Here is a 12,868-nt window from a genome sequence, read left to right on the forward strand (position 1 = left end):
GCAGAAGAAGAACAAGTCATGAAAACGACATAAGGGTGATGACAGAAGTTTCCTTTTTGGATAAATTAATCCTTTAAAGATACAATATGTAAAAAAAAATGCAGCTAGGGGTCGCTAACCTCTTACAATAACAAAGGTGAAGGTTGATTCCTGCTGAATTATGGAACTTGTCGTCAAGCCTGGCTTGGCCTACTACCCATACTGTCTATGGTACTACCGAGTACTATGAATGGAAACCAGGGATAACGTGGATATTGCGTCATTGACAGGCGACATTTTTTCTGGGACGGACCATTATTTAAAATGAGAATATCTCTGAAATTAAAAATCTTTGTGAACTTTTGGAATATTGTAAGTACACAACAGCAGGAAATATATCACACTGTGCAAGTGATTTTTGGATATTTTATTACAAAAATCTTACATATTGTATCTTTAAGTTTAAAAGATTATAAGATCACCTGGTGGTCTGCACTTACATTTTTAGAGTTTGGTATGTTGACAAAGCTCTGAAAGTAAGACTTACCCTTTCCTGTGAGGGCAGGCAGGGCCTGGCCTTTAGGGGGTGGTGTTGGGGACAGATGTCCTAGCCTAGGCACAGCTCCATTCACCTGCCTTAACCTCTCCATCTTAACATGTTCCATCCAGCGTAGGGGCCGTCCTACACTTCGGCGGGTCTGCAAAGCTAGTGTTGCCGTCGTGGCTGTTGCAGTGGATACTGTAGAGTCCATAATGGGGGCATCCTCCTCCTCTCCCTCTCCTTCCTCCTCCTCTTCCTCCTCTTCTTTTTCCTGGTCCTCAAGCACTGCCACCTCCCCCAAAAGCCCAATGCTGTTTACAGCAAACTGGACTCCACGGCCGATATGGGGGCCGCCGGTGGACTGGTCACTGCCGCATGAAGACTGACTGCCAGGGCTTGGCTGAGACGTCTAAGAGAGGAAGAAAGAAGAGAACATATTTTTAAAATTGTAAATTCATGACAAAAATGTACCAATCCTGATATTTTGGCACATTTTCTACAGGTGAAACAAAACAATGCAATGAGGAGAATGAAATGCAATGTTGAGAAAATTTCTCGCACTCAGCCATATAACAAGACCTATTAGAGCAGATGTCTTCACCCCTGCCCCTGGGGACCACTGTCCTGCAAAGTTTATTTCCAACCTGCTTCAACACACCTGCCTGTAATTCCCTGAAGACCTTAATTATCTGGTTTATCTGGTGTGTTTATCTGGTGTGTTTGATCAGGATTGGAGCTAAACTCTCCAGGACAGTGGGTCTCCTGGAGCAGGGTTGAAGACTTCTGTTAGAGTATATGGTTCTATACTATAATAGATAATTCTACACAATTTCTTAATCAGTTTACATAAAACTGTATTTGAATCACTTTCATCGCTATGTCAGCATGGAATGTAAACTAAAGTGAATCACAGACGTGTGAGAAACAGGTTCCCTCATGCTCACCAGCTGCCAATATCAGAACTAAATGACCAACAGCTGGAGTAGAGGTACGCTTGTTTGCCCCATTTTCAGAATACAGGGCACATGAACAATGGTCTCCCTGTAGGGCTGTTGGGTCCTAATTAGGTTGTTTTTTTTGTGTTGCAAATGTATAATGGCTGCTAAAGAATTGGCTGTCTTGTTAGTAGTGGTGTAAGAAAGCTTGTATTTTTCTTTGTGATTTGCGATTGCGTTTTCTCAACCTATAGCTGAACAAAGATCCAGAACACAATGAAACCATAAGTGCAGTCATAGCTCACTGATTTAAAACGACAACAAAGTTCCAGAGCCAAATACATAAACAGTTACAAGAGGTAGCTTTGTCATGCAAGCTGATATTCTACTCATGTGACCATAGGCAACAATATTATGACAACAAGTATGCACCATGCTTTAAATAAAATAAAATAAACAATTATTTTTACATTCAGCGATAACATATGTAAGAGATGACATGATGCTGTTGACCGATGACTGAATGAATAGCCAAAATTGATTCAGATGGCCCAGACTTCACAGGATAGAATGAGTAATAAAAAGAGAAAAGATCAGACCTATAATAACATCACCATTCTCACCTGATCACCCACTGTCCTTATTAAGAGAGGAAAAGTAATGCGTGTGGTAGTGGACAAAAAAGATATTCAGTTATTTATTTGCACATGCAAGGCAAAATGTAGCTGGCTGTAAGCAAGTATTAGCTGAGCAGCTATGAAACCAGGAATGGAAGGGGTAAAGAAATCAGTTTTGGAATAAACATTTGTAAGACAAAGGCCACATACACACTGCCGTTAAATTTGGTTGTCTCTTCACCTCTTTAATGCTTAATCCCTTTCTGTATACGCACACAGTTCAGAAATGTACGGGAGTGACGACTGCATTACAACCGAATTAACTCCCGAAAAAATGCAGTTAGTGACAACACTTCTACGTAGTGTGTACGTAACCGAACAACTAGTTTTTAATGACATATTTAAATGCACATCAGAGATATTTCTCTCTTCTGTATGCGCTCTGCAAGAAAATCAATCACAGAGAAGAGGTACTAGGTTTGACTCATTCATGTTGCCAGATATTCCTAAACAATAGCAGTCATGAATAAGCCTGTAATAAACAAAAATGAATCCAAATGCTTTATATTGGAAATAAGGCCTCTGTTGACAGTGTTTTAGTTAAATTTCAAAACATAAAGATTCTTTGGTTACTATATTACTTTGTTCAAATATAGCAGATACCAAACAAGTGAGACGCCAGAACATTACCAGGTTACCACGGTGTTAATTATCACAGGAGTGTGTTCTATACACAGAACAATAATTTAGGGGATTCACTCCAGTATTTAAATACAGGAATACTCCTGAGACTTTCTAATTTGTACATGGTCAAAAGGACATAAAAGGTTAGATTTCAGTTTATTTATTTTACATTTTTGGAGATGAAACTTTATCATAAGTATAGCAAACCATTACTTTTTGCACAATTTTTTATTTATTTTTTACATAGAAGGAAGCTTACCATGGGCTTTTCTGTTTTGATTGACTTGACTTGAAGACATTCATCCTGTTTCGAGGTAGCATGGTTATACTCCCTTTGGTCCGTGATCGCTCCGAGAGGCAGTTGTCCTGGTGACCGGCTTTGTCCATTACCTCCAGGTTCTCGTGGCTGAGGTGGGGGTCGTGGGTATGTATCCCCACGCTGTTTCTTGGTGACGTGGGCTTCAGGACCATGTACAGTCTTAACATGTTTCCGTAAAGAGCTGGGGTCAGTGTATCGCTTAGTGCAAGCAGGGATTTTACAGACATAGGGTTTCTAAGATAAGTAAAGAGAGAGGGAGCATCAGCATCATTTAGAAATATTCAACTTAAAACAACTTAAAGTCAACATGAATGGTATAGTCACAACCCATTCTACTTCAGAGATGCGATGTATTTTGAGTAAAAAGAATATTCAGTGAGAAAATTATGTGGGACCTCATAGAATTTATTGCATTTTGAGAAGAGCTAGCTGGTCGTGATCGCTATATTAAAGGAAGTTGGATGGGCTGAAAAATAAAATGGCATGGTGATGTCAGCTAAAATTTTAAGTTGTTTCAGAGATCAATAGGTGAATTGTTCACCATAAGACCACGAACATATAAGAAAGTAAATCATTTATACTTGTCCAAACCCGACAGTGTTAGAAGCAGGCATTTTGCTTGGTACACGCATGCGTGTGAATTTACCTCATTGGAGTGTGTGCGATTCTGGTGTTTGGCTCGGTCGGACGCATTGGAAAACGCTTTGTTGCAACCTTCATGTTCACACACATATGGCTTCTCTCCTGTGTGTGACCGCAAATGTGTCTTCAGATTCTCTAGTCTGGAGTAGGCCTTTGAACAGCCTTCAAACTGACAGAGGAAAGGACACACAGTTGCATTTTGTTCTAGACAGGCCAATGCTTCATGAGTGTCTAAAAACAAAAAAAATACCAAATGTATTTAATGTAATTCTCACCGTGCATTTATGAGGCTTCTCTCCTGTATGTCTGCGCATGTGGACCACCAGCATGTACTGGGCCTTAAAGGGTTTTTGCTCTCTTGAACATTCCTCCCAGCGACACACAAACTCCTTCTTTTCTCCATGGATATGGTCATTATTTATGTGCTGTGAGAGGAAGAGAAGGTCAAAGGTCATGTTAATGAATAATATGATATATAGTATGAAACATTTACCATGCTATGCTCCAGTAAAAAAAAATTAAAAAATCATTTGACAAGAGTTGTATATTTAAAAATATGAGTTTACATCTATTACTGTTTTACATGTTAGATTGAATGTACTTATTAATATTAACATCTACAATACAATGACATTGTTGTGCCACTAGAGGGCTTCAGGATCACACAATTGAGGCTTCAGTAACTGCTCATCAATTGCTTAACCACTGCAAGAGTATACTGTATACATTTTACTCAAAACAATAAATATCTGCAATATCTTCTAGAAGAGATTCTGCATCATAAAACTAGGGGTTACACTATTGAGGATGTCTAATATTATGGTGTCTCATCTCGTAGTCAACAGCAGCAGTCTTTAAGGGAACTTTTAGATAAGTTTGCAGAACTATCTGGATCAACATTGAAACGCAAGTTGAACATCAAAAGAAGCTACTCAGACTTCTACATGAGTTTGTCTATGCCTTGTCTTTTTTCAGGCTTTATGTGCAATTTGTATGGAAGCCCATTTCTGCACATGAAAAAAAGTGCTTTTGTAAATCCTAAAATTGTATGACATTAAAAAGTCATAATTATGGCATAACATTTCTAAATTCTAACATAGTAGGTACAAGATTAAAAGTCAGAATTATGAGATTAAAACTTCAATTATGACACGAGTCAAAAAAAAATTGTCATAACTTTGACGTCATCAAGATGTACTAAAGCATGATTTTTTTTGTTATGTGGCAAACATATAGGGCTTCTATAGAAATGTATGATCACTTAGTCTTGAACACTTAATTTAAATTACTTTAATTCTTACAATCAATAACTTTAATTGGAAAACAATGCTGTATTTGTGTTGTATGTTTGTTAAAAGTAATTGTTAAAATTCTCTATTGTCTATGTTTATTGTAATGTAAAAGTCATTCTATGATTTTCTTTCTTTCTCTTTCTTCCTTTCTTTCTCTTTCTTCCTTTCTCTTTCTTTCTTTCTTTCTTTCTTTCTTTCTTTCTTTCATTTTTTTACAAACTCCCTGCTTCTCCTTACTATGATCTTTCTCAAGTGTCAGTTTCCCCTTATCTGTCCATTTCTCTCTCTCTCTCTCTCTCTCTCTCTCTCTCTCTCTCTCTCTCTCTCTCTCTCTCTCTCTCTCTCTCTCTCTTCTGTTCAGTATGCTCAGTCTGTTGTGAGTGATCATGGTTTGTGAGTCTCAGTGTCCGATTTAAATGGGATTTCAAATAAACCCCTGTCACCTCCCATCACTTTAGGCCTATGGCCTATAGTTGACAAGTGCTGACAGTTGTGCTGCTGTGGCAACTTTTGAATCTGAGGTTTTGGAAGGGGTGGAGTGGGGGATGTGTTTGGGGGTGAAAGATATTGAAAGTTTAGTGAAAGCATCTCTAATGCCAGAGCTTTCCAACTGCAGCCCATCATCTTCATTCGCCCCTCTTGTTGATACTGTCACCCCTGTCTTAACCAAACCAATTACTTCCTCTCACTCGCTGTCATTTGCCCCTTCTCTCTCCTACAAGCCATCAAATCCCTGTTGCGTTTCTTCTATCTTTCTCTCAACATGCTGCCTCCACCTCATTTTCTCTATGTAACCCCTTTTTTATTTGTCTGGCCATCTCTGTCATGCACACACGTACAGCGAGGGAGTTGTGAAGGGCTGAAGGTTTCAGAGGAAAACACACTTTCACGTAAACCGCTGAGTAAATGAGGTCAACATCTGGCATCCACATAAAGACAACAGTGTGCAGCACTTATGAGTGCTTTTCCTGTCCCGAAGCCATTTGGTTTAAAAGGAACAGACACAATATCCTGAACATAAGCGAGTGGGATTAACGCATTCCAAAGCAACTGAGCATCTCTGCAAGAGATAGAACGATCTCGTATGGAATACAGGGAAGAATATGCAAGAGAAAGACAGACAGACAAGCCAAGAGAGAAAGACAAAACAGGAAAAGAAAGACAGCCTGAGTTGACTTCCCTTACATACAGAGTAGAAGAGGGGACAGACCAGACTGACAGCTGGAAGTCCAAGAAAAGGCAGAGTGAAACGGCTTCTAAAAAAGAGTGAGAGGTGGCAGCAGAGACAGCGAGCAGAGCTCATCCTTTATTCCTCTTCATGACACAAAGACGGCCTGCATCACAGTCCTCCCCGTCACCTCGCTGCAGTTACAGCCAAACTTTCACAGAGTTTGGGCGAGAAACATGCACATTTGTGTGTGAGCTGAGTGAGTGTATGTGCACACTCAATATTTGCACTTCTACTGTACATCACTAGACGTCAAAGTCGGACTGTCATTCAGATTTCTTTTTCCGAAAGAGTTGACGTTCAATCCCCTGTCTAGGTTGAGTCTATGTCAGTTGATCACCATGAGAATGCCAGATCTTAATTGAGGATAACTGTGTAACAAATTTCCGTTCGTTTTAACATCTTCCTAAAAAGGCTGTGTATATGGAACTGCTTTCTAAAGCCCAAAGTATTCACTTTTGACACAGATGCTTAGAGTGTAACCAAAAACATAGTCTTTTAAAGTAACTCCATTTGATAGTGTGCTTGAACACAGGAGTTGACACATGCACACTAAAAAAGTGTCATTTTTGCCTTAACTTTTGTCCAGTGTCTGAGCTAGTTATGACCAATACAAATGTCTCAGTAAAAGAGTTGGGTAGTAACGAAGTACATTTACTTTAGTACTGTACTTTAGTATACATTTTTTTAACTTTTTTCTGTACTTTTCCCGAGTATTATTTTCTCTAGAAACTTGTTACTTTAACTTCACTACATTTGAAAGACAAATATCATACTTTTTACTCAACTACATTTCTGTTGAGGTCCTTGAGTAGAAGGTAATGTTAGTCAGGTCATGATTTTTTTTTTCGTCTCTAAAACGTGATTGAATTTTTGCGGGTGACAGACATTATCAGTAATCTCTTTTGTAGGGTCACGTGTTGTGAAGTTCGGCGATTAGTACTATTTCTCTCTACTAGTCTGTGAGAGACAGTATCGTTGTCAAAACTAATGGTTTGAAAGTTTGGTTTTAATGGCAAATAAGTATTTCTGTTACTTAAAGCAGTATTGCTGTTGGTCAGTTATACAGCTTTAATTTACAGACTCAAATGTGCATGAATGGATACACATGTGTACTTCTTTTGAGGGGGGAGGTAGAAGTGTTATAAATAAAATAAAATAAAAAAGACGATTATGGCTGTTTTTTTGTATCAATGTTTTGTAACATTCTAAAAGCTCTTAATTCCACAGATACTTACTGGTACTGTACATGTGTATTCACTAGGCTGCTTCAGAGGCATAAGGTACTGTAACAATGCAAAAATAATAAAACAATGCATTTAAAAGCAAGTACTTTTACTCAAGTAAAAATCGGTCTTTACTACTTTTACTTGTAATGGTGTAAAATTGTACCAGTATCTGTATTTTCACTCAAGTAAGGAAGTCGTGTACTTTGTCCACCTCTGCTCTGTACCCATTTAAATTAGTTTCATGTACAGTATTTTTAAATCCCTTTACACAAGTGCTCATCAACAGGGTGTTTATTGTTATTCAGGTCCGGCGGCCCGGCCCAGTGTTGCTTGTAGTCAAACTAATTTCATTCAGGACCACTCTGTTTGATTAAGATTATTAATCAATAATCTAATTGACTATTGTTTTATAGACAATAATCCTATTGAATAAACTCAGGCTTTGAATGAGTTGTCCACAAGCAAACCTGGCTGAGGTTTTAACCGTCTATCAAGTTAATAATTAACTCCTATGGTGGCTTGAGCGCCTTTTAAAACAAACAAATAAAGAAAATGTTTGAATATTTTTGTCTCTTTTATCCGATTCCCTTGGCCTGATTTACTTGACCAATGTTCTTTTTTTGTTGCTCTCTTAGCTTTTAAATGGTGAGAATCAAAATGTACAACTAATGTCTCCAGCCCACTGTCCATTAGTACTTAGTTTGACTTAGTTTTTAGTTTGTTAGTGACATAAACACAGAATTAAGTAATGGTAATCACTGCATCATTTCCTAAAACAAGAGTGACAAGATTCCCACATCCATAAGCTCACAGGAAACTTTACTACTTATTTGTATTATTTTTTGTATATTTGTGGGAAAATCTAAAATATGCTGGGAGTTGATTTCCTTTTTTTCCTTTTTTTTCAGATCCTTGAAAGACGTATGGAAGATTTCTGTTAAATTTGTAGAAATCACAGATTCCAAACAATATCTAAGCATAGCTAACCCTTAACATGAGAAGATTCCCTTTGATTAATGAATATTTGTTGATTTATTTGCCGACGACTCGATTTAAAACTATTCTTTTCATTCATTCATCCTCCCTTTTATGCCTCGCTCCAAGTGGGATTCCCTGTGGCATGTGATCTGTCTGCCGGCCCTGTCGCTCGATAACACAGAGAAAGAGCAGCGGAGAGAGATTGCAACACATCCCTGAATGCTGGTACACTCGCTTGTACAAATGAGCTTAATGCTGTCGTGCGTGATGCATGACCTGGCCACGCTGATAAAAGGATGGGAGAGGAAGCGAGGGAAGTGTTTTGGGGGGTGACACTAATGCCCTAATGGCCTGATGTAATGGCAATGGTTATTGAGCGGATGATGGCGTTGTTGTAAGTGAACCCGGCGGCAGCCGAGGGAAATAGACTAACAGGTGCTGATGCTACACGTGCAGCTTTGAGGAGAGATCTATTCATCTTCGGCCTGCCATGGTACAGGACAACAGCAACCACTGGGACTCCCAGACTCAGAGGAAGGAACAATATGCTTACTTTTATTTGTTTGCTGCATGCAAATACATACAAATGCACCCTGGGGCTTAGCTCCATATATATATATATACATTATGTTGCTTTCTTACATTACTAGAGCAAAATGGCCTGTGTGAAGTTGAATATTTTCAGATTACTGCTTTCCATCATAGCGCACACGTACATTAGGGATGTGTATAAGAATCTGGTGATACAATCCGCATCGCAATACAAGGTTTGCGATACAAAATATTACAATAGCCTATTATTTATTTTTTAGGGAGGGGATCAAATTTTAGGAAAAGCATCATAAAGGATACATATGCATAAAACCTGAGCAAAAATGTTTGTTTTATTTCATCAGAACAGTGGGATCTACATTTGCATTTATCAGTCCCTGTAACATCCAACATCACAGCACTTTTTGTGCAATCTGAGTAAAGGAAAAGTCAACTATATCCTTTAAAGACTCACAGTGTACCGGTTTTATTTTCTAAAGTAGTTATCAGCAGAAAGTGCATAGTCCACGCATGATTGTAACATCCAACATCATAACACCATTTAGCAAAATTGAACTGGTGTGACGTCATGTCGAAATAACTGCTTTATAATAGCGAGTTGTAATTCTAATAGAAAGTGACACTGACACTGTTTTTTCATGATTTATACTGTAAAGCTGCTTGCTTTAATGCCATCTATTGTGTAAAGTGCTGTATAATAAACATAAATTGACATGAGTGTCGAATTGCAGAGCTTGTGGAAACATATCCACATTGCTATGCTCAGATGCTTTCTTAACTGTTTCCTCACCACAGTCATTTTTGTTGTGTTATTCAGAGAAAAGTGCACAGCACATACATATTCAGCAAAACGTTGCCCCAGCAGAGTGGATGGCACCGAGATGTTAAGTGTCCTCTTAGATTCTGTGTTCCCAGAGTATTTGGTTTTGGCATGGCTTATCTTGCAAACAGCATTAGTTTTGTCAATCTACTTAGAAGCCAAAATGAGTCCACACATCAGCTCTGTACTAAAAGAGCTGGTGGGATCTGGTATAATTATTATTTTTTTTTCATTAATGGTAACCATAGATATGTACATATGATATTCCACATTTGATCGCTCCAGACAGGTTGACGCGCCATCTTGGAATGGTTAACATGACATTGTTTATCACTCACACTAACAAATCAATACATTTTCATCAAAAATGCCACAGCATTGTGCAACCTAGCTGTAAAATCCACAGAGTTATAAATTGAAGATGAAATGAGATAACCTTTCAGAGGTGAGAATATGCTGGTTTGTAATTTCATGTATAACTTATGAAAAATTATCATATTAATGATAAACAATACGCGGTAAAATCATCTGCTAATGTCTACTGCAGATATAGATATACATACATGTGAATACCTAGGTCGCAGATACACAGTCAAATTGCTATTGAGTGGTCACCAACCGGATTTGACCGTTCCAATATGGCGGTAGGCTTAAAGCCCATAGAAACTGAAACCAATGAGGCATCTATGTACAGTATATATCTATGGTAGTAACTAGTGAGCTGGATTTGCCAATGCTAACATAAGCGTACAAAGTAGTGTACAAAGGAATTTACTTCAAATCTACATTACTCTTTCCCTGCCATTGAATTAATTTTCTGGCTATCCTTGTTTCCACTGTTATATGGAAGGGGCGCTATTACGCATCTTCTAGTACAGAATCTCTGGATCAAAACACAGGTGGAGAAGAAGCAGAAACAAGTGATAAAAGAATGCCTATGAAAATGTAAAATAACGGGTCCATCAAACATTAAACAGCATATAAATCAAAACTGCATGTTACCGAATGAAATGTCGAACCCATGAAGAATAAATGACTGTGAAGCTTTGGGGGTGTTGATGGACGTGATCTGCTCCATCTATGTTTTGATTATCATTCTGAATTCGATCCGGATATATTCGGACTATATATAGTCTTTGACAAAAATGTGACTTTCTTAGCTTTTTGTTTAAAATGTTGATAAAAAAAAAAAAAAAGAAACACCCACATTTGTTGATTAAAAAAGTATGCATGAAGCTAGAATACAATGTTTTTTTAAATGGAAAGACTTAAAGAACAGTTTCAATATAATATATATATTTCAAGTATAAAACATTTATACCTAAATAGGAACAAAGCTTACAAGTATACTTGCAGTATAAAACTACTAAACTAGTTTACTGAGAGTATACTTCAAAGTGTACTTTCATAAACGACATTTTTTTTACTACAAGTATTAAAATAGTAACTTATAATTTCTAGTACACTTATAAGTTCACTTGTAGTACAAATGTAGTACAAATGAAAAAACATAGTTGTGCACATAAAGTTTACTACTTTTACACTTATAGTACACTTAAACCTATACTTTTATATACTAAAAAGTAGGCCAATTTATTCCCAAGCTTTACTACTAGTACATTGATATTAGTTCACTTACTATTTAAAGTATGCTTCATAAAATGATAATAAAATATTAATACAGTGTTTTTGAGGATTGTGTAACAATATTTTCTTACAACCCTAATGTGCACGAGTGCCCCAATTTGCAGCTCTCTTAAATTCATCTGTATTGTATTCTTATCTGGTTACTGCCGTGGCCTAAAATGCAGCCACACATGAAAAGTGCCTGTTTACACGGCAATTTCACAAAGCTCCGGGATCCGCAACAGCATTTAGCGTTATCACATACATACTAATAAATCATGCTCTCCTTTTTCACGTCAGTTGCTAAAGCGCAATGAAAAAAGAAGGAAAAGCTGACAAGAGGCATAAAAAGATGGAGAGCAATAGTAATGTGTGCGGGGGGAGTCAATTGGCATATGTAATTCAGCGCAGCTTTTCATCTCCGCATAAGATACTCCAAACAGATAAGGTGTCTAATCCTCTGCCTGATCAAAAAAATCTACATTTTGCCAATTAAAGGGTCCTTGCCAGCAGCCAGATAGGGGTCCGCCTTCCCACTCAGCCCAAGTTTATCTCCCCCAGCACAGGGAGGAGCACAGCGCAGCTTAAAAGTGCTATTCTTACCATATACACACAAGGACATAGACCACCCCACAGCGCCACCATCAGTCAAAACCACCTTGAGGGTGGAGGGAGAGACGGAGTCAGCGAGAAAGAGGATCTAAAATTAGCTCTTATAAAACAGCCAAATGGGAGTACAAATGGACTCTAAAGTGTAAAATGGCTAAATATTACACTTTTGGTATTTGGTATGAGTTAATAATTTTAAAAATCAAAGATCAATTCAGCAGATTATGTAAATAATAAGGGACACTATATGATTCAGTAGTTGGATGTAGTCAAGGAGGTCAATACTTCTGAGGTGGGACAGGTCAAAATCACCATTTAAAAGGGGTTACAGATATTCCATGTCTCTCTGTTTCGTTTATCACTGGGCATCCTTGTTTACCAGCAAACCCACACACATCAACTAACATTAAAGAGCCCTTATGAACTAGAGTACCCCTATTGAGTGAGATACAAAGAGAAAGACTGAGAGAGAACCGAGGTAACCTGTATTGGGGTAATAAGGGCCAGAGTGGGTTTTTTTTCGGGGATAAGTCAAAAAACTAAAAATAATGAAATAAATAAGTACAATTTGACACTCGATTGGTATATGCTGACTGTGTAGAGCAGATAAGTGCGCTAAGTTGCAGAGATTTGATGTTTATCTTATTGAGAGCGCTAAGCTGTGCTGATAAAAAAGCGCAGCAATGTGTCATGGTGTGAGCATGTTTTACATCACTGATGTGCTGGCAGTTTTTATATCGTTAAGATTGTTCTAAAATATCACAGTGGCTCAGTGGCTTTGTTTCTATGCTAATGTATCTTACTTTTCCCCCCACAT

General features: G+C 37.9%; 1 protein-coding gene across 2 annotated transcripts in view; it reads right to left on the minus strand.

Moving 5' to 3' along the window:
• Nucleotides 1–12,868, minus strand: part of gli3 (GLI family zinc finger 3) — a 154,167-nt gene that overhangs the window by 4,284 nt on the left and 137,015 nt on the right. For both annotated transcript variants that reach the window (XM_079601951.1, XM_079601952.1), the window contains 4 exons: nucleotides 3,993–4,142; nucleotides 3,722–3,886; nucleotides 3,016–3,309; nucleotides 527–929 (listed from right to left, as the gene is read on the minus strand). In XM_079601951.1, coding sequence (XP_079458077.1) covers nucleotides 527–929; nucleotides 3,016–3,309; nucleotides 3,722–3,886; nucleotides 3,993–4,142 — 1,012 coding nt within the window. The remainder of the gene's footprint in view (nucleotides 1–526; nucleotides 930–3,015; nucleotides 3,310–3,721; nucleotides 3,887–3,992; nucleotides 4,143–12,868) is intronic.

The sequence above is a fragment of the Phoxinus phoxinus genome, assembly GCF_949152265.1.
Source record: "Phoxinus phoxinus genome assembly, chromosome: 24".
In the NCBI taxonomy this organism is placed as follows: domain Eukaryota; kingdom Metazoa; phylum Chordata; class Actinopteri; order Cypriniformes; family Leuciscidae; genus Phoxinus; species Phoxinus phoxinus.